This window comes from Aulonocara sp. 'chitande type north' Nkhata Bay, linkage group LG11 (genome assembly GCF_057382095.1).
Source record: "Aulonocara sp. 'chitande type north' Nkhata Bay isolate Kocher_YH1m ecotype deep benthic linkage group LG11, A_spYH_male_GT1.1, whole genome shotgun sequence".
Classification (NCBI taxonomy): Eukaryota; Metazoa; Chordata; class Actinopteri; order Cichliformes; family Cichlidae; genus Aulonocara; species Aulonocara sp. 'chitande type north' Nkhata Bay.
Genome location: NC_141354.1, coordinates 34724726 through 34749276, shown reverse-complemented (window position 1 = coordinate 34749276; position 24551 = coordinate 34724726). Strand labels below are relative to the sequence as shown.

General features: G+C 38.8%; 1 protein-coding gene across 4 annotated transcripts in view; it reads left to right on the top strand.

Moving 5' to 3' along the window:
* The window catches only part of glcci1b (glucocorticoid induced 1b), a 73592-nt gene that overhangs the window by 5492 nt on the left and 43549 nt on the right, over positions 1-24551 (top strand). For 2 of the 4 annotated variants that reach the window (XM_086312308.1, XM_086312307.1), the window contains exons 3-9: positions 4324-4472; positions 11073-11162; positions 13937-14062; positions 16005-16139; positions 19203-19392; positions 20488-20608; positions 20894-21249. In XM_086312308.1, coding sequence (XP_086168434.1) covers positions 4324-4472; positions 11073-11162; positions 13937-14062; positions 16005-16139; positions 19203-19392; positions 20488-20608; positions 20894-21242 — 1160 coding nt within the window. In that variant the 3' untranslated portion in view covers positions 21243-21249. Of the gene's footprint in view, positions 1-4323; positions 4473-11072; positions 11163-13936; positions 14063-16004; positions 16140-19202; positions 19393-20487; positions 20609-20893; positions 23986-24551 lie in introns of those variants that run through there. The other 2 variants (XM_086312309.1, XM_086312306.1) reach the window with 2 other exon arrangements.

Below are 24551 nucleotides of genomic sequence, written 5' to 3'. Positions count from 1 at the left end.
GAAATGGCAGTGCATGCTCAAATGCTAAATTTCAAAATTGTCAGACCCGCCCCCTTTTTAAGGTAAGATATAGATATCGATACCTTGGCTTTTGTAATGATCAGATACTGGTGTTAAATTAATAACCTCTGGTTCCCCTCTCTTCCTCACAGTGAGAAACATTCTTTTATGTAGGATAACATAAGGTTCATCTAAAATATTGTGTTAAATATTTTCTAGCTTTGTAAAGTACAATGTGATGCATATATTTAACAATATAAATTTACGTTATTTAGTAAAACTGAAAAAATCTGTATTTGCAGAAGTTTCATTTAAATAAGCATCTACTGCATACTGCGGTCATATATAGTCATGCTAATTTCTTCTTTTTGTGCATAACTTCACACATAAGTACCAGATATGGACCAGACAGCAACACGTTCTGTTATCATAAATGTAACTAGGCTTCTCCAAAAATAATACACTGGGCCAATGCCCTTTTAGCCAAACTGCTGCCACTTTGCTTTTAATGTCCTCCATTATATATTAGTTTCCCTGCTAGCTGGACTGAAACGTTGTCACCTGATCCAGCGGGTTGTTTTTTTTTTGTTTGGTTTTTTTTTTTTTTTTTATTATTCAGGATTGCACCGCCATCCGATCAATGTCTTAAATGTCACGTCACTTTGAGAATTTCTAGCACACAATTATACAATTTTTGCTTCCACAGTACAATCAGAACATGAAATCATCACACCCGTGATGTTTTTGGAACAGGACGTTGAATTAGGACTGGGTGATATGGGGGGAAAAAATTTTATCGCAAATTTTTTTTCCCCGTCAGTGGATATATAAAGATATAAAATCAAATCACTTAAAAAAAAAAAATAAATAAATAATACATTTTTTACTCCTAAGGGAAAATGTGTGAAGCTGAACATGATAAATGTACTGTAGATCTCCATGCTGCTGCATTTTAAATACAGTGTATATAATAAACTAAAACCTTAACTCTGACCATTCAAAACCTTCAAGTGTTAAAGAATACAAACAAATGATATTTACTGTATCTCAAATTTTCACTGAAGAAAAGTTTTTTGTCATAATTATCTTTTCGTTTTATTGCCCACCCCCATGCTGAACTGTACATACAGAAGAGCATTACTTTGTTTACACACAGCAATGGATACATTAGCCCACCATTAGCTTAGTTCTCATTTTTAGTGTTTTAAAGACTTCTTTAATTCCATTTATCCTTTTATAACTGTTTCTACACATGTAGGGTTGTTGGAGATATATATTAGCTTAGGGCTGTGCAGTTAAGTGATTATTTTTATTTGCTTTTTTCCCCTCTCATTATGGTTGAAACTAAATCTCTGGTATCTTGTGAATATTGACGATGTCGTCTTGCCTTCCAGCACCCTACGCTTTACTTTTTGTTGCGCCCTGAAATCTCAGATTTACTCTCCACCAGGGTGCTTTATATTTATTTTTTTGTTTATTTTTAACATAAAGCAGTTTGCTTTAATCAGGCAGGTAAATCAATTCTACTGTGCATTTAAAATAAATCTTCTGTCTGAAAGACATTTGTTAGCTAAATGTGTATTTTTACATAAAGGTGCTGCTATTGCAGCATATAGATACTTTATATTTGCCAAGTATTTGGGATTATTTTTGCCATAATTGAGCAACACTGCATTAACTAATTAACTGGTTGTATCTTATGTCTTAAAAACAAACAAAATAAAAATCCCCCTATGCTTATGTCCTTATGTCCAGTACAAGGTTATCCATTATCCTTGTTATCAACGTGCAAGTTGAGAATAAGATTTTAGCTGGTGCCTCAACGTGATTTAAAAAAGGAAAAAGGAAAAATCGGAGCGCATTTTGCTTTTCAAACTCAACTAAATACTTTGAATTAATTGATGTCAGTTTAAAAATTATGGTAAAGTCAGTGCATTTTCACTTTTGATACATGTTGGCACTTTCAGTAGATTTGCCATATTAACTTGGATTAAGCCTAAGTGTCCAATTACAAGGGTTTCTAAACTAGGATTAGGCTTAAACCATGTCTAAGAAACAGTCTCTCTTTTTAAGCCTGGTACCAATAGGAAAACTTAGTGATTTATTCTTAAAATGCACTTGCCTGAGAAGGTCTTGAGTTGTCTTTTGTTTTGTCTAAAACCCAAACGCATTCAATTTGCTATCATATGACCTAGAAAACCTGCCAATTGTCACGCAAAAGGAGTAGAATTGTAGATCACGCTAAATTAACCAAAGTTTCTCTTCAACCAGTCTCGCGCATCCCTGTGCAAACCTGGGGTGAACAGTTCTCCTATACTTTGCAAAAGAGAACTACATGTTTGTTATCACATTTGCCTTACAGCTAATAATTCACCATCCTGGAAATGCAAAGACTTCATCACAGCTTGCTGTCTGAACTGCGAAGGGAAGTTCAACCTGAAAATAATTCTTTAATTTGACATACACTTACTTTACCCATGAAAAAATCAGCAGATAGACTTCTTTGATGTCTTGGCTTCTTTCATACTGTTTCTTTTTTCTCATCGGGAGATTATTCTAGTCTGGCAAGTGGGGAAATGATGGAAAATAACTACAATCCCAGTTTTGAGAGCACTGGCTTGGACTATATAAATATTGATAGAAATTTAGCCTGCTTCCTTTGTCTAGAATGCTTCAGGGAATTTTTACTGTAGCCCAGTAAGCTTACTTAGGCAATACCTTTGGGTGTGTAGGCCTGTGTATTCTGCGAACAAAGAGCAACAATGAATGGCTGTGTAGTTCTAGTAGGAGAGAGGTGCCTCATGGAGATAGTTTAGTCTGTGTGTCTGTTGGAAAGGCCCTTGCCCTAGCCTGCTCAGGCAAGGAATAAAGTAAACAAGCATATTTCCTGCTCATCGTTCTGTTACTTTACCCTGCCTTTGATATGGGAATGAAAGAAAGAATGTACACTTGCTTTTTTTAGAAATTACTACAAGTATAATTGAGGCTAATAAATGTAATGCAGTCTCTAAGCACATTCGAGCTTATACCTTTACATGATTTTTTTTGTTTTTAACTGCGTGGCACTGCAGGAATGCAGAGTGAATGCAGGCAGTATTGATGTGCATTGTGGTTGTTTATGAGTTCTTATGTGGGTGGCGTGTGCTTAACTGCTCCAGCTCATAGCAGGTTATTCTCTTTTTTTTTTTTTTTTTTTTTTTTTTTTTTTTGGCCTGTCCCGTTTGGCTCTTTTGCCATCAGAATTGTTGTCTAAAGGCAAAGAAAGATGCCCAACGGATTTACTTTACCAAACTGACCATCCCAGCCTTGCCGTAATGGTCCATTTGATTCACCTTTTATTGTTTATTTTATTTTCACTTACTGAATACGGGACAGACTTGACTGGGGGAAAGAAGGGGAGAAAAAAAGAGGGAAAGAGAAACAGCTGAGAAGAGGGACGGGGGAGAAGGGCAAAAGACAAAAACCAACAGAACGGGCAGAGAAAAAAAATGCATATATCAATCACCTGGATCACCTGCTGAGAAAGAAAAAAGAAAGCAAGCAGAAGAGAACAAGAGTAATAGAATAAACAACATCACAATGATATATGGGAATATGACAGTAAATACTAAATGTTAAACATTATTGTGCAGCACATAAGATCAACAGAACACAGTGTGCTTTGAGGTAGGAGCCAAAAAGGGTGTAGTTTGTGGGTGTGATCACCCGTGTGTACACCTGTGAGCATGGACGCGCTTGTTTTTTGTTTTTTTAAAAGGTTGTTTATGAGTTCTTATGTGGGTGGCGTGTGCTTAACTGCTCCAGCTCATAGCAGGTTATTCTCATAATATCAGATACTGCTGCTCAGCCATTTACATTTGCCTCAGGTCGCAAGCCTTCTCTTTGCTCTGCTGTAACACATCATACTGTCCATACTTTCAAAACTAGAAGATATTGGTACACAAACTCATTTGGTTAGTTGAAGCCATGTTTTATTACATTTCTTGTTGTTGTTGTTTTTGCTTTTTTTATAATCAAAGCAGTATGTTTTGATTATAACTGACGACGATTTACATGCTCCTTTATTTCTAGATAAAAATGTAACTACTGGGTTTGGTTTGTCATTCAAAATATGGCTTCATGTTCCTGGTTGCATTTGTGCAGTAAGTGATTTGTTACACTAAAATGTTAGCATTTCAGTTGAAACTTATTAACACACTCAGCAAGGAAGAGTCAAAAGATACCTCAGGGTGTCTGGCAGTATTGCACATCATGACATGCACTGATGCCAGCGTGCATGCGTGTGTGTCTAATTCTGTTTCTTTGTTCTTTCTAACTTTACAGCAGAAAGATCCAAATTACAGGTGAGGAATTCAAGTGCCATTCGACGGGCTTCTTCCTTGGACGCCATCACAGGGCCATACCTCACTGGCCAGTGGCCTCGGGACTCCCATGGACCCTACCCTTCTTGTATGAAAGACAAAGCCACACAGGTACACGGTGTTCAGAAAATCCTACCTTGGCTGTAGGCCTGCGGGGGTTGACTCAACCTAACTCTTTTCAACAGTAATCTTTAACCTTTACGCAATGCTGGCGTGCATTTAATCAACCTTTAAGCCTAGTGATTGGAGATTTTCTGCCAAAATTAACTCTGGGTGTTGTAATTGATGTCTCTCTGGACATTTTTCTTTTAAAAATGTATTACACGGTTTTCTCTGGAAACAAGGTGCCCAAAGTAACTCCCTGAACTTTAGAAATCAATTCTGCAATAAATCATTATTTGATTTAGGAAATATTTGCATCATTTTCTAATGTTCTGTTGTATATGCTGTTACAGTTAACTATTCAAATGAAACATGGGCAACTTTTCAAAAGATTTTGACATATGTACAAGTTACTCTTGTGAGTTTGAAGCTCAGGCTTTAGCTCTTTTTCTGTTGTTGGATGTCAAAGACAGCTTTGTATGTGGTCACTGCATTTGTTGTAACAACTGTGATTACGTCACAATCCCATTTACACTGGAATTTTGGACTCTTTGTAGTCATCTTCTAAGCCATAGGGGATACAATGGAGGAAAAAAATCACTACAGGCAGAGAAGTCAGCATAAGAAGGAAATTAGTAGCTGACGTTTTTTAACTGATGCATCATAACTCAGTATTAAGCCTCTGCAGTGTTACATTTTGCTTGCACGTGCAATATTAGGTGGTGAAAGAGTCTTTTTAATGTTTGGAAAAGTTGAGTCAAAATACTGCATTTAAGTGGAGATGCACAATTACTTGCCCCAATAATATCTGTCTAAATGAGTGTGGTTTATGGCCCTTTTAAAGTTATTTTTACAGTTGACTGGAAAATAAAGACATAAAATATTATAATCTTATTTTAAGGCCACTTTGTCAACCATGAGGCCAGGAGGACTTTTCAAATTAATGATTTTTCCCAGCAAATAATTGCAGGCATGAGTACCAAAACAATTTTTTGGTTTCTTTCATAGTTTCTGTCATAGTGCTTGGTGCTGGCGAAAGACTTTTGTTATATTAATCTGGTAGTTGAAGTCTGGAGTCGGCTGCCAGTGTAGGCCTAACAGAGTTGTCTGAATAGTCTGAAATTCCCAGAAAGCACAACATTTTAATGCATTATAACACTTCATAAGGCATATGCATGGATTCCACATTGAATCTGACCACAGTATTCCTGGATAACTGCCCACACATAATCAGCTACTAATCTTGCCATGTGACTCAGTGTTAAATGTAGTTTCACTCAAAGAGCCTTTTTTTGTAGGGGGAGGGTTTCTGTTATGAAAGAATATTGAATATGTATGATCATGACAAGGGCTGCTCTCCTCTGTGCTAACAGAAGCCTTTCATGTGTCTGAATGAAGACCGCCGAGGCTCATTTACATGGGCTTCATCCCTTTAACCCCTCATTCTCCTTGCATTTCTTTGTGTGTAGGCTGAGGAAGTGGTGAGTGGGTCCTACGAAGTTTCTTGAGCTGGCTATGTGCAAAGTAAACATCTCTAATTACAGGGTTCCTGTGCATTCTGGACAGACTGGGCAAGAATGGAAAGTTGATTTGATAGTGATTGGATCTTGACTAATGTTAATAAATGGACCCATCTTTTAGACTTAGTGGGGGGTTTTAAGCACTCTGTGATGTTTGCCTTGTTCTTAACCATATTTACCTGTAAAAATCTGATTGAAGCAGGCTAAAATAAAAATCCAATTTAAGATTTATGTCTTTAGAAGCTGTGGAAAAAATGAAAAACATTTTGGATGTTTTCAAATTCTTAAATGCACAACCATCCCTGAAGGATAGTCATAGACCACTTCCTGTTAACAAGTTGTGCCTGGCCCCAGCTCTTTTTATGAGACAACAACAGAAGCAAGCAGCACACAAAGGATCCACAGACTCTTTTGTTGTGCATTGCACAAGTTCAAGTCAGCCTCTCCTTTGAGCTGTAATTCAGCCCTGCATGGAGGTGAAGTTGTTTGCACCTGTCCCCCAGGCTATGACTGAAGCGAGGAGAAATCCCACTGCTTACCACCTGGCCCTCGTGGCTACACGGCCCGCCTGCCTTTTGTGTGGGAGTTTAGGAGCAGAGGGCCCATACATATGCTAATCACTGTTCCGGGACAGGGCTGCGTGCTCTAGGCCCTGTGGTTACAGAACACAGAGAATGTCTGTATGAAGATTAGGATCCTGACACACCAAGGCAACCTCAATGAACTAGCATAAAGACAAAACTGATCAGTTTGTGTTGCCTCATGTCTTCTATTAAAAGTTGCACTTTGCACACAGTGCAGGAGCTGATGACCAGCTGACCGCTGATATGTGTGCACATTCTGGGCCTACGTGACAGGAAAAGACTCATTAGCATTATGTGTAATTGAAAATGTACAACACAAGCTGTTGTGTTATTTTCATATCTTGAACAGCTTCATATGAATTTTAGCTTCTTTCTTTGACTGAGACTTCACATGTACATGGTAGACATGGACGTAGCCATTGTGATATCACCCGCTGGCGTTTTGCAGCTGCCATTTTGTTTTTTGATGTAACCATATTTGGGTGGAGTGTAGATGCTAAGTTATAAACTAAGGCTAACAAACTTTGTTAGCAATCAGCATCCATAAAGTGTGAAGGTGCAACACACACACATACATCTTCTAATTAGTGATAAGTAACAGACTAATAAAACTACAATTTAATTAATCAAAACTGAAAAACATACCAACACAATAAATATGGGAGGAAGCATCCTGAAGTTATGAAAGACAAAACTATCCAGGCTATAATACGCTGCTACCACCCGATGCGCTCTCTGCCAGAGCGAGTGTCGATGAATTTACTTTTTGTGACTGGTTGTCGTTTTGTTAAACCTTAGTCGCACAGTTTCTACTCTGTAATTAGAAAATGACCAAAGCCAAATACAAAAGCTGTTGAAGCTCTCTGTAGAAGAAAACAAGTTCTACCACAGACTCCACCAGTTAAAGCTAGCATTGAATTACAGTTCTGTAGAAACTGGTGAAAATTAAATGGTATTTTTGCTTGAAATCTCACTCCCTAATGGGATTGGCTCACTTTGGGAGCAAGCCTCAAAGGGCCGTTAAAAGAAATGCTGTTTCTCGTGCTTTGAGGTGGCTTAATGTTAACATGCATCCAACTTCTGCCTTGGTGTACAAAGGCTTTTCGACAGAAACATGTGTTAGAGTGCTTTATTGGATGTTATCTCATGCCACGTTTTAATCAGTAACTTTTTTCCATGTTTGCGTCCTAGACGCTTAATGTAAACTGATGTCTCTTGTAGTGATTTTGATTTACTGACTCATAAAGTCAACTCGCCCAGTCAGAGAACATGGTCTCTGCATCTCTAAAATGCACCAAATTATAGCAGCGGCACTTTGCTCGCATGTCTCGGCATGTAATCTAAACAAAACAGCACAAATTCCACTGTGATTCTATTGAAGCCCAGTCATTATTTCCTGCTTTGGAACAGAGCTGGATTCTTGAGGATGTTGCCTGCATGTAACCCTTTGGGTGTGATTCACAATAGGAAGCGAGCTACAGGCTGCAGTAACAGTTGGGTTTTATCTGTAGAGCATTACATTATCAGGCACCACACCTGGCACACTGCTCAGGCTTGGAAGTCGGAGCTGAAACGATAAAAGGCCCTCTGAGGTAAATAAAGGTGGGTATTCTTGTTAACACATTGTTTGAGAGGAACAGAGTCAATAAAGAGAGGCAGCCTGTGGTTTTTGTAACTGCCATATCTTATGATTTCCCTGGGGAAGTTAAATTGCAAATTAAGATATCAAACAATGATGATATTGTGACCTCACTGTGTCATCTTTTAGCCCACTGACTGGTAATAAGCTTTCTTTATCATTAACAAAAAAATAATAATCATAATCACTTGGAAGACCTCTTATGTTGAAAACAGTGTTGAACCTGTGAACTCGCTTACATTTGTTTGTTAGCCAACATTTAAACATTTGCTCAACAGTGAGGGCTCTAGCTTCAGGCCAACTTCGCACCTCAGTGTCATCATTTTTACTGCAAGCTGTTTTTCCTGTACTGAAGGTTGCTGTGGTCGCAGCACTTTGTTGCCACCCCTGAACAACACAAATCAGAATGAAGGTGATCTAAGCCTCAAGAAGATTAAGGAACATGAAATATCTTCCTGTCCTGACAAGGGCATTCAGTTTTTCAGCCTGCCACCACGTTTCCCTTTGATACTGTTTAAATGACCATAACTGAAGTAATACAAATTAACACCAAACTGTGCATTATAACTAATGAATAAGTATAACTAATGAAAAATGCAAACTAATTATCATTCCCATGAGACTATACCTTGAAGTGCCAATAAAAGCATTGCAGATTTCATAAGCTACAGGTCCTCCTTGACGTCACATAACATCTGTGAGAACTTAGTTTTTCCTCGAGTCCAAAGCTCCACACAGTCTCTGTGCCCTTTCTAACCAATCTGCATTTTGCATGAACAGATTACGCTGCAGCATCAAGTCCCTCAGTGTTTGGCAGAGGCATCAAACGGCACAAGCGATTCCATAGCCCATGCACAAAATGTTAATGCTAAAGGCTAGCTATACATCTGCCAAGCACAGTGGTCCCTTTTATGAGAGCACAAGTGCTCATTTAATCCGCTGTCCTTTTCTCAGGCAACCGGCACCAGCGAGCCAGCGCAAACGACTTCACGGGTGTTCCTCATTATTCACAGTGTGATATTCCATATCATAGGGCAAGGCTTGTGCGTTAGTTGGAAAAGCCATAGAGGGTTTTCTGTTTATGTGGGGTCAGACATAAGGCAGTGTGAAGACACTGGCATTTAAGTTGCTTCATACTACTGTGCTGTCGATAAAACATCAGCTGTTTGAGAACCAGAGGCTGTGTTGATATGCATAATCAGGGGGAAGTATGTGGTTTCAAACAGCCATATAAAACATCCTCAGTCTGTTTCTGTTTTTGCATTAATTTGCATAACTTAACTGTTTTCTTGTTTCCGCTAAACATATCTGAAAGACTTGTGCAGTGACACAGAAATGCTTGTGTGCTCTCCTGTAGGGAATGTTTTGTATACGTTTACGAAAAAAAAAAAAGTTTACTGATGATACAAAACTTCTCTGTAGACTCATTGATCTGGTATAGGCTGGGCATTGTAGAGCACAGCTGTAGCAAATCTGTATTTTACATGAGCCAAGAAACTTTTTCACGACTAAATGTGCGGACGTGGAAACCGTGAAAATGCTTTTGTTGCTGACAACGTTTTCTTTGGTAGGTTTCTGGTTTTTGGACTAGAATTAAGCATCTTGTATTCTGTGTTCCTGTAGTCTGCAAGTAATAAAGTGAATTTTGTCCCCTGCCACTGGTTTAGAGTATTTACCTTAAGTCGGCGTAGTAATGGAAGCAGTCAAACATGCAATGGCTTTAGTTTTGCCTTTTGAATGTAACAGTTTCCTCAGGGATGATATCTCATGACTGTTTTGCTGACTTTCATTGATTCCAGATTTTCAACTTTAATTTTAAACACACGGCAATCATTACTGCTTTTAGCAAGCATCTTTCTCAACTGCTTATCTAAACATTTGACTTTTTAAAAGTTTTTTATTTATTTTGTTGTTGCGAATATCCTGACTGACTTCACAATGAGGGGATTTATTACCTAATCATTGTGTTTGGTGAGGTTTTAAGAGAGCTCTTCGTGTGAGCTTGTATTTCCTTACCTCTCGTGTGTGTGTGTGTGTGTGTGTGTGTGTGTGTGTGTGTGTATAAGTACAGTTTGGTGAAAGTATTTATTCTGTATATGTGGATGTCTTTGTGCACATATATCATTTGTAGCAGTTTAATGTACATTTAAGTAATATAAATAACAATCTATTGTTTGGTTAATCTCACCATTCAGCTGCATATTTCGCTCACTGACACATAATCAGATGGTCTGCAGGTCGTTATATCAAGAATTTATTTGATGCATACAAATACAACAATATTCAGTACTTAAACAGTTATAGTACATTGTTTGAAACCCTGAAGATGTTAATTTAAGATCAAGGCCTTGCCTTGCTAGCCAGCCCACTCTTTAGCCTCTGCTCAATCCATTTGGCTTTAAACCTGCATCTTCCTATTCTCCTATTCAGGGTCTTGCGAGGTCTGGAGCCTATGCCAGATGTTCCATGACCTGGAATTGGATAAATGGAAAAAAAAAAGAATCTTTTTATATATGTTAAGGTCAACAATCTTGTAGTTAAAGCCAGTGCCTGGAAATGCTTACACATCAAACCTGTGTCGAAGGTGTTTCAAATTAGATAATTGAGATTATTGAGAAGAAGCACATTTTTGTCTTAAATAAAACTTTCTCGTATGGATGGATACCCTCTGCACATACCCATGCTCTTTTGCAGTACAGCTGCACACAACATTGGACTTTCCGTGCCTGTGTAATATAAGACATGCTATCAGGAGGTCACGGTACATTTGAAATGCATATCACTAGCAAATGTATTTATGTTTTGGGGAAATGATGAGTTATGTAACGTTTGAGTTTGTGTCAGCATGTATATATCTGTGTTTCAGACTCCGGGTCTCTGGATCGATGATGGAGCAGATCAGGGAAGTCCTCACCAGCGGTCAGCCTCCTGGGGTAGCGCAGACCATCTCAAAGAGGTAGTTTTGCCTGTCGTGTTTTTCTTTCTTACTGTCAGGTTCTCAAGTGTTTGTTATGAGCATCCACTATTTTATCTGTTCAGATCGTTCAGATTGTGTTTGCAAGGGACAACCAATCAGAAGAGTTTTCTTAAAAGGAGGGTGTAGGAAACTTTAAATTGTTTGTTTCGGATAGTGGATCATCCCAGGGGCTGCACCAAGACCTAGTATAAGATAAATGACCACTAGCTTAAAATGTGAGTCACGCAAAGCTACACTAGAGTCCAAAAATAAGAATATAAAGCTGGAAATGAGCGTAATGGGTCCATTTTAACCTTAATTCATACCACAGAAAATGTCCTATCCACCCAGGCTAGCTGAATACATTAACTCGGCAAGAGGAAAGAATGTTTTTGTCGTTTTTGAGGCTCATATCATTTTCAAGTGTTTTATTTGTCAGGGTCTGTGGTCAGACTAAATATTATCCTCCTTAAGGTTGGTTTCCACTCCTTTCTGTCTGCCAGGCATGGTGGCCAACCAAGCGACCACACGGCATTATAAGGTCTCCAGCTCTTCAGACCACAGTCTAAATTTATCCTCTTTCTCCCCCTGTTCCTCACTCAGCTGTGTCCTTTGCATCTCATTATGGCCTCTTGTTTTTGAGAGATGGTGCAGGAGCTCCTCTCAAGGGTGAAACACCCATATAGTTTCATTTTGGGTATGTACAACTTAAGTCGGGGTAACTGAGGCACTGAAGATGTTATATTGAGCAGAACATATTTTCTGTTGAGCATAACAGAAAATATGAGCATAATGGACACTCATAGTTTCTGTTTCCAGTCCAAAAGTAGTTCCAAAATATTAATGGCACACAGATGTGTTGACCGAAGAAGTTGTCCACAGTTTGAAAGGATGAGGTTGGTGTCATTCCAACTTTCATAAAGCTCAGACATGTGTTTTGTAATTCCACACCACACTACTACTGTGCTTCATTGGTCAGTACTGAGATGTCCTATTAAATAACAGGCTTTACTTTTTTCTTCATAGCATGTGATCTAACAAGAACAAGACTGTGGTTTATTTCAGAAGTCTGAATGTTCACACTTCTAATTTGACAGTTATTTACTGTCAACAACTGGTATTCGTATTGCACTGTTAACAGGTATAAAAGAAAAGGGATAAAGAAACTTTCATAAGTGCCACAAGAGTTTGATAAAAAATCTTTTCTCTGCTATGAGCTTACAGCATTTCTATCTGATGGCAAATTCTGTAATCTGATCCATCTTTGCAGATTTTGTTGTTTCTTCAGAGTGAAGCCAGAGCCACAAGATAAGTTTAGTGCTTGTCTTTTTGCAAACAATCCCTTTGCCTTGGCCTGTACAGTCAATGGGATAGCACAGCCAGGAAAACCCTCTTTCACATCCACTGAGATTACATCAGGATCGTCTGGACTTGTCATTATCATGTGCTACAGTCACTAAGTGAATGTAGTGAGCTGCTTTCCAGTGCTCTACCCTCTGCGATTACATATGTGGGAGGACATCTATGAGAAGAGCAAGTTTCTTTGTTGACTGTGTTGCCAGGATGACAAGATCAGCACTGAAGACCACACCTTTGTCTGCATAGCGCAACTGCATCTCACAATGGGTATCCTGTTTTTAGGCTGATGCTGGACCAGATGTAGAAACACCCATTGACTAAATTTGTCTCATTATCAGACTTGCAAGCCTGGTGTTATGCAGTATACTGATCTGCAACCGTACAACTCATGAAGACTGACTTGGCTGGCAGGAATAACGTCAGACTAAATCCACTGAAGTTAGAAAATAGTAAAATTAAGCACGCTTTAATAGACAAGAGTAAACAATGTCTGTGCAGATATTGTCTGTCTGTTAAAGAGCAGTTTTAAAACCACCGTTCAAATATTTTCTGTATATTGAAGAGACATTTAAACTGTTAATCACATTCTTTGACAACTAAATGGTATTGTTAAAGTGTTGTGGTGTAACGTTGCGCACACACAATGCCAGATCAGTTTGCTGAGTGTGGCTAATGTTAGCAGTGGTAGTATCAGCAGTTCAGGCTGTATAGCATCTGAGTTTTTTGGAGCCCAGCCCAAAAGTTAGGACCATGAATGGTTCCCTTTGGGATTGAAGATCAAGGTGTTTTTTGTTTTTGTTTTTGTTTTTTTGTTTGTTTTTTAAATAGTTTTTGAGATTGTCACAGACAAATCAAAAGTAAGCAAGGTAATCTTCACAAACTGTACCACTTTTATGATCTTGAAGTGTAAACACAATCATGTAAGTGTAAACACCAAAATTAAAACTCTAATATTAGCAAAAAAAGAACTATACCACAGTCCCGTGACTTTAGTGTCTACACCCTTTGTTTTGAATTCGTCTTACTGAGAAATGTATAAAGCCTGTGTTAGAAGAAACCTTTGAGTAGTCACCTAATCACTGATATCTCTACTTGTTATGGCCGTACACTGCACATATTTCAGTGAATATAACTCCTCCCAAACATCTTGAAATCAGTTGGAGTCAAAGATGGTTTTCCTGTATTTTGGCAAAGATTGTGTTCTCACAGTTGCGGAATAACTTAAATTAATCACAGTATTATCTCTCTGCTGACAGTGAAGTACATCAGAGGAAATGTGCTTTTCACCTCCTGACCTCATTCAGTTCACTCATGGGAATGGTTAACTCATATGTTCGCATGCCTTCACGGCTCCCATTGTGAGCCGTCGTTCACTGAAGTGCTTGTGCTTCTTTTTTTTTCTTTTTTTTTTCCAGCAGATTGCTAAACTGAGGCTACAGCTGCAGCGTGGCAAACAGGTCAACCGGCAGAGCAAAGACAGGGAGCAGAGCTCGCTGCAGCTCCCACAGCAGGCGCAGCATGGCACTGCATGCCAGCCACAGGTGAGCTACGCTTGTCAGTACTCGTGCTTTGACTATGTGGGTTGTTGTTTTCAGGTGAAAACATTAACTAACCCCACACATGTGATGCAGGGTTTTAGGCTGACAGCAGCAATATGATAAGGCAGCTTAGCAGCTGAGGGAAAAAAAACACAAATAAGGCAGACCAACCTGAATTTCAACTGTCAAAGATAGGAAAAAGAGCAAGGTTGTTTTCTACATTAGTCGGTTAACAGGATTAAATGATTAACTTGGTTGTATGTCAACTTAAAGTAATGTATAAAATGACCATTATGAAGTTACAATTTTGGGTCCAGGCGAGCTGTTTTAGGGAGTAGGTATTGATTAAAATGATTTGAGAAAGATTTAGACTTTGTGAAGGCAATGTTTCATCTTAATGATACCTTTATGATCAATGTTGCTCTGACTCTTACTGAGGAGGCCTAGTTATTAGTGATGTGTTGGTCGTGAACGAAATGGCTCTTAGAGCCAGATCTTTTACGTGAACGATGCGAGCCGGCTCCTTATCGCGAGCTGTGGATTTTTATTTTTTTTTTCTTTCTTTCTCACCCTCTCTCTCGCACTTTTTTTCCACTTGACTCGCACGCGAGCCTTGTGCTTTGTGCTGGGAAGAGGGGGGAGGGGCGGTAGTTGCACCCGCAGTAGCACAGGAACAGAGCAGGAGGGAGAGAAAGAGAGCCAGGGACAACAACATCACATTAGAAAGGTATCGTAATCATCCACAACTATTTTCAGTTGCAGATGATAAAGTATTCAGAAAGTTTATTCATGCAGGCCCATATGACAGAGACTGTGCATGTTCTGTTTGTTTTCATATTTTAATTTCTATTTAATTGTGTTGTGGTTTGCAGCGTTTTGTGTTGTTTCATTTTAAATTTGTAAAAGGAAAAAGCTGAAAATTTAAATAGTTAAAAGTTGAACTGTGACTAGTTTGTTTTTGTATTATGATTTATTTATTACATTTTATGTTGAGTGAATAAATAAAAGTATATTTACGGTGGCCCCAAGAGACAAAGCACGTACAAACTCCAAAGCACATACAAAAGACAACAGAAGTGCTCCAGGATGCTAGACGCAGTGTTGAGTTTTTGTTACCTAGTCGGTACACAAGCCAGCAAGTACCAACGACTGGATTTGGTGTGGTAATAACACACACCAAATTAACATAAAAAAATTAACTTTTTTTTAAATTATTTGAATATATATGGGTACTTGTGTATAAATACACAAACAATACGCATATGCTTTCAATTGTGTAATTTAAGTGATCTAGGTAGCTCTGTTTTGGAAGTTCAGTTAATGCTAGAAACGTGTTTTGGAGTTTGTACGTGCTTTGTCTCTAGGAGCCACCGTATATATTTATATATAAACATTTATAAATAAAACCACTTTTTTTTTTCTTTTTTTTTCTTTTTACATTAGTAATTCCTTTTGTGCATAATTTTATATTGTTGTTAATAATAAATTAATTAAAGCAACAAAACAACCTGAAGAGCCGAAAGAGCCGGCTCTTTTTAGTGGGCCGAGCCGAAAGAGCCGGTTCTCTAAAAAGAGCCGGAAATCCCATCACTACTAGTTAATGAATCTCCTCTGTGACCAGTTGTATCAAAAGTAAAAGGGAGACAGCAGAGGAGAACTGTGTCTGGGCATGTCCCTTTCTCCACTGGCTGCAGTTCATTCATTAACAGATGCTCAGCACTGCAGCTGCTGTAGGAACATTTCCATAAACCATGATATGCTTAAATGTAAACTACAAACTGAATGTCTACACCCACAATTCCAAGACAAATTCAGTTTGATATGTGACAAGTGAAGTGTTTTAGTATACAAAGCTTTTTTTTTTTCTTCTTCTTCTTTTTTTTGACATGTACATAATGTTCATTTTTTCTCCTTTTTTGTCTTTTTTTTTTTTTTCTCATTTCAGTATAAGGCAACTTCAACTTCGACCACGATGCCTGTGATAAAATCCCTCATATGCAGAGTGCCGAGCAGTGTGGAGGGCATCAGCCATGAGCTAGAAAATGTGTTTATCAGAGAGGACTTGGAGCAGGGGATACAGGTAGGGTGTGTGCCCATACCTGTGATGGGTCAAGCTATGTTTCAACATGATTTGGAGCGCTTGTTGAACTGCATACCTGCAGATGCTGTGAAATCTTATCATTCACCAGCTGGATAAAATGTCAGATTAATGCCATACAGACTTTAAAATGAAGCATTCCAGTGGGCTAAAAAGTGGGCTGGGCTGTTTATAAGGTGCTTCTTTGCACATATTTAAATTGTAAACTTTGTGACTTACAAAGTCTAATCTCCTGCCTTTCCATCATCCCACGCATAGGCTCTAACCTAACCATACTGGAACGCAGCTGCTGACTGTAGTCCTTGTTTTGCTCTACAGCAGTGGTCCCCAACCCCCGGGCCACGGACCAGTACCGGGCTGCAAGAGTTGAGGCTCGGGTGTGAAATTTATGGTTTTCAGGGTTTTTATCGTTAACTTGGTTTCCCTGGGTCTTTTCCTGTGTTGTATTTGTGTCTTATTTTGAAAGAAATATTTACGCGTTACCATAGCGCCCAGAGAGCAATAAGGGGCAGAGAGGAGGATGTTACTCTCGATGTTGTTGGTGCATTTCAGGAGGACGCTGCTAATAAAGTTACACAATTACACTGTGAATTTGTGTTTATTATTATTATTATTATTATTATTATTATTATTATTATTATAATAATAATAATAATAATAATAATAATAATAATATTATTATTATTATTATTATTATTATTATTATTATTTACAAAATACCACAGTTTTATTTTGTTGTATTTATCTGCGACACAGCTGGTCCGTGAAAATATTGTCAGACATTAAACTGGTCCGTGGCGCAAAAAAGGTTGGGGACCGCTGCTCTACAGCCTCCAAGTAGTGGCACATGAATTAGCCAAAGAGCAGAACAAGGAGTACTGCTTACAGCTGCAGAACAGGAAGGTAAAGCTGGAGTCCATCCAACCTTTCTAGAAAGTCAGTTTATTGATATTGATAGTCATCATATCACAGCAGCCTGGTCTACCTGCCGATGGGGAGACACAAGACAGGAAGGGTTGGGTCTAGTGGTTCAATTGCAAATGAACTTTCAAAATGATGGCATTGTTTACCAGTGAGACGATTGCACTCGTGTACTGCGGTGGCCTTTATTATATCTAAAGCGAAGTCTATGTGGGTAACCCTGGAAATACACTTGGTGTGGCTGCTTTGGGTTCCAGCTCTGATGTGGGTGCTGGCACTTATTGCACCCTCACAGGACAATGCTTGCAGTTTCATCAGACGCACCATAGTATTTTAGAAATGTCCCAGAAGTGTTCCTTTGCTCCACAGAGATAATATAGCGCTAGATTTAGTTTTTATGGAAGCTGCATCAAGCTACACACAGACGATTTCGAGGGGACAGGAATCTAGTTAATTTTCACAATAAAAGGCCCCATGCCAACTACTCGCTCTGCTTCTGATACACATTCGGTGAGATTTGTAGTTGTGTAAAGAAGTCAGCTAAACTGTATTAGAGATTTGACATCAGCTGTCACCTCGAAGTTTACTTCTGTGGCGTCATTTTACATGAAAATAATAAAAAGCACAGCATAGTTTTTATTAAAACAGCTCAATTATTAAAAAATTAAATTCAGATTCCATAACTCAATCTGACAGCAGGTGTGTATGTTGTCTAGTGCCCTATATTTCAGAGACATTAAGGATACAAAAGTGATTAACAGATTCACATGACTCTTAATACACATGCAATATTTTTATGTACAGCATTTAATTGAGCTCATTTTTATCTGTTTTAGAGAGTTCTCAGATTGTTTGGGGGTTGTCTCTCTGTCTCCAGTTTAAGACTCAAGTAAATTAATCACCATGAACATGCCAAGTAAATACTGTTGTGGTATGAAGAACTTATCTTTATCATCACAGAAACAGCTTACAACTGAAACCTGTTTGTTTGTCCTACAGTAATGAAGATGTCTTTTAATCAGTGAGTGCAGGTGACTTTACCAGCATGTACAGTAATTGTGAGATGTTGATCATGAGATGTTTTAACAGCTCATGATCAAACATAAGCTGTGCTGAGACTCTACGTCACACCAGCCCTGTCAACTGCAACTCCTACACACTTGCATCACACTTTTACAAGGGTCATTGTGAGTCAGTGTTGTTCATGTAGTTTATATTCAGTGTTACTGTTTAACATAAAATAACCTTTGTGTTTACATTATAATGAATGAATTTGCATAGAGTACATTTTTTTATGCATCATGCAAACCCTGCTCGATTACATATAACAAGCAGTCACTGTGTAAACGCAATATTTAGATACGATTTTAACATGTTTTAAAAGTCATAATTGCAAAGATGAGCTCTAGAATTTAATCTTAAACCAGATAAATAAACGTTGACCATGTAAGGAATGCACCAAATGCAAAGGCAGACTTCATGTATGCACAACTATTGTATACCTGTGATTTAAACAACTTTTAGGCTATGCTTAAAATTCATTACACGTGCACAGGCTTGTAAAGTCACTTCAGCACCATGCAGCCAGACACACACATTCTCACTCACTCTGAAATAAATCGCTCATAGGAAAGGAGGCCTTAAATCTCGTCTGGTGCAGGCTAGTAAACTTTGGCAGGTCTGTAAAGCTCTACTCTTAGAAGGTCTCACACACACACCACAGATTTACAGCCTGCTGAGCACAGAGCTTTTTTTTTTTTCCTGGTCTCCCTTTTGAATCAGCTGTGCCAAAGCAGAACGCTCTGCACATCACACTGTTCATCTGCTGTCAAGTACTACCATCTGCTGTGGTGTTTGCTTCTCCAATTGCCCTTTAAACACCCAGACAAATACACCAGAGGCCTTTTTAAGTTTTAGATTCAGGGCATTTTAGCTGGTACTTTTCACCTAGAATTATTTCATTCGGGGAGTTAGCAGGTGGGTGCATTGGGTGGCTTCAGCAGTTTCCATATGGTTTTGAGGGTGTTGGGGAAAAGATTGAGGTTATGAGTTTGTCTTCATATTAGGATTCATGTGTGTAACCGCTTGGCTTCTCACCACCTCTTATGCATTCTGACCTCGCAGACAATGGATGTGGTAGATGGCCGCCGTGCCCCCTTCCCTCCACATCGTTACAGCAGCAGCGGGGACACACGTGACACAGACACACAGGCTCCTTCGAGTGGTGAATCCAGCCCATCGCCCCGTCCCTGCAGCTCTGATCACCTGCACTCACCTGATGGGAGCCCCTGTTATGCAGAGGAAATTGACAAAGGTGTGTCTTCACTAGTGAACAGGTGTAGCATGTTTGCAATATTCAAAGCTTATATAAACCTTTTGTGGTTTGAGGCAAATGTGTGAAATCTGATGAATATGCTGAGTAAAGGATATCTAGACTCTATGCCACCCTCATGGAGTCTGTTTCTGATAGTTCGGTCAACGTTATGCACATGACTAGCCTGATCCAGGTCATTTTGCTGGGCTTATACAAAGGAGCAGGGCTGGGTTGAAGGCCATGTTATGGCACCTTTTGCCTAGACTGCTGGGATAGGCTCCAGCGCTCGGCAGGCCTAAATTTGATAAGCCGAAGAAGTTGTGTGCGCGCGCGCGTGTGTGTGTGTGTGTGTGTGTGTGTGTGTGTGTCTTGTACATAATATTGCACAAGAGTGACGATACCAATGTTGGTGTTTAATCTGCTGAGAGACTGTACTGAGAGCAGAGAGTTAATTGCTTAGTCTGCCTGCAGCAGGAAGGACCTGCAGTATCTCACCTTTAGAGACTGTGGGTGAACCAGCCTGTCAGCAAAACAAGCCTCCAGTGATGTCACTTTCATGCATGTGATGCGAAGTGTTTTTCTTTTCTTTTTTAAATCAGAGATGGGAAACAGGCGCAGTTCACTTAACCAGGTCTGAAGTCTGGTTCAAGTTTCTTGATACTGCTAAGGAGGAGCCCTTACTAAACATTTACACACCTCTAAAATGAGTTCTTAATGACGGCAACAAAATTTAAAAATCAGAGTTTTGTTGTATGTTTTGTGTTGTTTGTTTTTGATAGGCAGGAAAACAACATTGGAAAAAGAAAGATGTGCTTTATCAGTCTTGTTTGTTTTCTAATCTGAGTCTGTTTCCAAAGAATTCCATGATAAGCTTACTAAGTTTATCCTCTTTTGGTGTCCACAAAAATAACAAATAAAGAAACTATGATTCCACAAACGCTTTGTACTGAGGACGCACTACTGCGCCTTTTCCGGCAGCTCCTCAAAATCTGCAGCCAACATGTATAATGTACATTTCATGCATTTGTCTCATTATCATTTTCCAAAAAGAAAAAGCACAAAACTGGTTTCATTTTTTTATTATTGTATTTTCAGACAATTTGTGCAGTTCTCCTCTCCCCAAGTTTGCCACGTCGCCCAAACCTAACAACAGCTACATGTTCAAACGGGAACCTCCAGAAGGCTGCGAGAAGGTCAAAGTCTTTGATGAGCTGGTGTGAGTATTTATTGGTCTTCCTCTTGGGTTTGTTTTTAGACATACCCTCATAGCCTTATATCTGGCAGTTACCGCTACACAATTAAACTGTATTTGTTTGAAATTTAGTTACATTATTTTTATGCTTTCTTGAATTAAAACAAGAAAGACAAGCCCATCTGCATTGTGGGTGGTAGGGATGAGAGCAACATGGCTGTCTAGGATCAGTAACTAGCAGTTAATCAGATACAGTTTTATAAAAAGATATCAAGCCAAGTAACTGAGTACCACTTCTGTTCTCTTCAGGTCTGGCAAGTCAAAGGGCTTCCCTCTGTTCTCGTGCCCTGACAAAAACAAGGTGAACTTCATTCCCAGGGGCTCGGCCTTCTGCCCAGTTAAACTTTTCTGCTCCTCCCTTTTCTCCCCGGTCTCTCCTTCTTGCACGTCCATCAACCCTGGTTTCCATGGCAACAGCAGCTCTGGATCACAGGTCACCCCGAGTATGCCCACGGTACCACTAGCTACCTTTTCGTCCTCCACAGACAGAAGCACCGACTCGAGTGGCGGTGTAAACTCAGACAACTGCACAGTCAGTCAGAGCCCCGACGCAGATGTGGGGAAAGACAGCTCAGCACAAGTACTCCTTACCAGCTAGTCCTCAGGTATCCTCGACCAAACCAACTACAGCTAAAATATTGCAACTAGTCAGGTATGGTCTAACAGAAGAAAAGGAAAAAAAAATGCACTCCGATAATCCTAATGTTAGCCAGCAGGGAGTGCTCAAGGTCTAGAAATACTTAGGAGGATAATGGTACCAGCGTCCTGCTGCACAAGAATCTCTACTTGATTCTAGTGTTAGTCCCGCTGTCAGTTAAGTCTGATGGTTCGGGCATTATTGCTGACCTTGGGCAGAGCCTCTCTCTTCACCCATCACTAACGTAGCCTAGCCTCCTCTGTACTATAACACTTCCCGTAACAGAAATAGCGTTGCTTTTTATTTTCTACAATAGTAGAAACGACTGCTGGAATGACTGTGTTACTTAGTGTCAGCAGTTTAAAATTAAAAAAAGGAAAAAAAAAATCCAAAAGTCTCACAAAACACAGCGATGTCAAGAAAAACATATTGTATTAACATTATCTAACAAGCTTATTAGCTGTTCAGTGTTCAGCAAGCTAACATTTCAAAGTGCATTTATGTTTCATATTTTTAAGATACCCGGATGTCAGAATACTTTCCCCTTTTCCCTCCTGTTACTTATTTGAATGTATTCGTAGCACACAGTCTTAAATGAAACCAGCAGTCACTTAAGTGCAGGCTTCACCTGAGAGGCTCACCAGACGAGACTGAAACCTGCATTCCTAGTTTGATCACTAATAAACTTGGTAAGCTAAAATGCAAACATCAGCTGTTTAATCAGCAATTAACTGACCAATCAAAAAGCACACGGCTCCTCCGTTTCCTCGTTTTATTGCCCCACACTACCAAGAACAATAACTCAGGTCATGTGGAATGTACTCTCTCGGATTATGTTGCCTTTGCCCAGTGTTTGACTTTGTTCTTCAGAAAGACATTCCAGTCTTTTGCAGAAATGTTTCATTATTATTTTTTTAGTTTCTGGAGAGAGGGAGGCTAATACAGACTGAATCAACTGATTGATGTCACACTTTGTGACTGATGCTTTGCGCGTTAACCTGTTCAGGTTAGAATTTCAGGTGCTATGACACATTCCAGAGACCGCTGTTGAATTGATCAACTGTGAGAACTCATGCAAAAGGAACGAGTGACATAAGCTAGACCCTGCGGAAGTAAGATGCTGACAATTATGGCATTTGTTTCAGCCCTTTTGATAAATATGTACCAAAGGATATTACGATGAGAGGCCTTTCATGTGTTTTGGGACACAAAGTAATAACTTAACAAACTGGGATAAATGGTAAACTGATGGTTAACTAAGCTTTAGTAAGTAGTTTACTGTTAACAAACAAGGACATGATAACAAATGTTTGTAGTCATTAGTAATAAAGCAGTTTGTCATTAGTTTGGCCACATTTGTGACAAAGATGGTGAGATAGAGCTCCATCTAAGCCACAATTTTATTTAATTTTTTTCTTTCTTGGACCTAAACAAGTAGTTTTTTGGTGCTTAAAGCTGCCCCCAAAAATTAAAGAAGAAAAGAAGTTGTGAGAAAAGAAGCACCAAGGTCCACTACCTCTCCATACATGCTTTAAAGTAAAGCACAATTTATATTTATGAACATTACCTGTACTCTAAAGTTGTACCTGGCTTTCAAAATCAAGTCTCATTTCATTGTTTGCTAACAGTAAATATCTGTTGCCTGAAGGTTAACTGTTAGTTTACCCGTTCTTAACAATTGCTATCATACAGTGTTACTGGAGCACAAAGAAGCAGGATGTTTATTTGCATTTCATTTGTGTTAATAAAGAGCTCAGCAACTACATAAACGTAAGTGCTAATCATTAAAATGGAAACAAAATGATAATCACTATTTTTATTTTAGACCAATTTGTAAAGTTAAAGCAATCAGAAAAGAGTGCAATTTCGATTTTTGCTTGAAGTAAAGCTACACTAAGGACGAAAAAAAAAAAGTGTAACACAGTTTATCTCAATATACAGATGCAGCCAGATGTGGCCTGATGTTACTTTGCAAAGTTTGTATTATCATAACATAATTCTAAAAAACAAAAAAAAACATGACTTTGGCTTTGGTCCGTTTTGCCACTCACGCACAGAAACACAAATAAGAACATGTGCAGCACATTCAGCAACAAATGCAGTTGAAGTGCTTTGCTCTGCTTGCAGCTCCAAGACTTTTAATCATACTAATTCTGATTATATTCACAAGCACACTGTGCCGTTCAGAAATGATTGCCGTGTTAGGCAACGATGATTCAGTTCTCCCGTGTATTACACGTTTTTATGTAGATCTTGTGTGTTTTTCAATAAAGGAAAAAAGAAAGCCCCAAAAAGTCTCTTTGGATTGATATACATTATGTTTATCTATGACCTGGGGGGAAAAAACCTTATAATTAGTATTCATAAGCATGATTTTATATGCAAATAGGAGTTAAGGTAAGGCAATTGCTGTATTTGGTTATGAGTGAATAATAAATATGGCATGAATATGAAACAAAGCAACAAAAAAATGTCACTGGGTTATAACTCTGTGTTAACGTGTGATTTGATTAAGGCATTTACTCAGATATGTAGTCAGTTTATGCAGCATTGTCACTAAAGTCAGAATAAGACTGTATTTACACGATTCTTAAAGTTTCCTCTTTTTTGGCTCTAGAATAATGCACTCACGCAGCGTATAATGCCCGTAAAAACCAGTAACCACTAAGTAAATACAGGAACGTGGAAAAATGTCACATCACTATAAACATGTAGTTCACTGAATCACGTTTACTGCTTAACATAAAAGAAGGCATGCAACATGCAGTAATAAATGACTGATGTGTTTTAAATCAACACACTTCTGGATTATACTTAATAGGAGATCACATATACTGTATTTTGCAAACACATCATCAGTCCTTACAAAAAAAGTCAAGCTTGTGTCTGATCAAAGAAACGACTTGGATTACATGGATGAAATTCCACCTTCAGATGTGGTGAGAAAGGAGTTTAGTTTAAATTCTTGCACTGCTGAATAGATCAATGCCAGGCAATTATGCTTCAGTTTGTTTAAATAATTCTGTTTAACTGCATTAAAATTCCTCCAGTCAACATGTTCCACTGCTCTGTAAACAAACTGTTATCTTTGTCATATTTGCCTTCTTTCATATTGTGCATCTCACGCAGTAGTTTGACATCTTCAGTAATGAGAACTGGAAATGAAGCATGAATGCTATGAGAGAGATTTCCAAGGCAGCTACTGTCAAAGGCGTTTTGTTCCAAACTCGTACTGAGGTATCCCTGCTAAAATAATTTAATGTTTACATT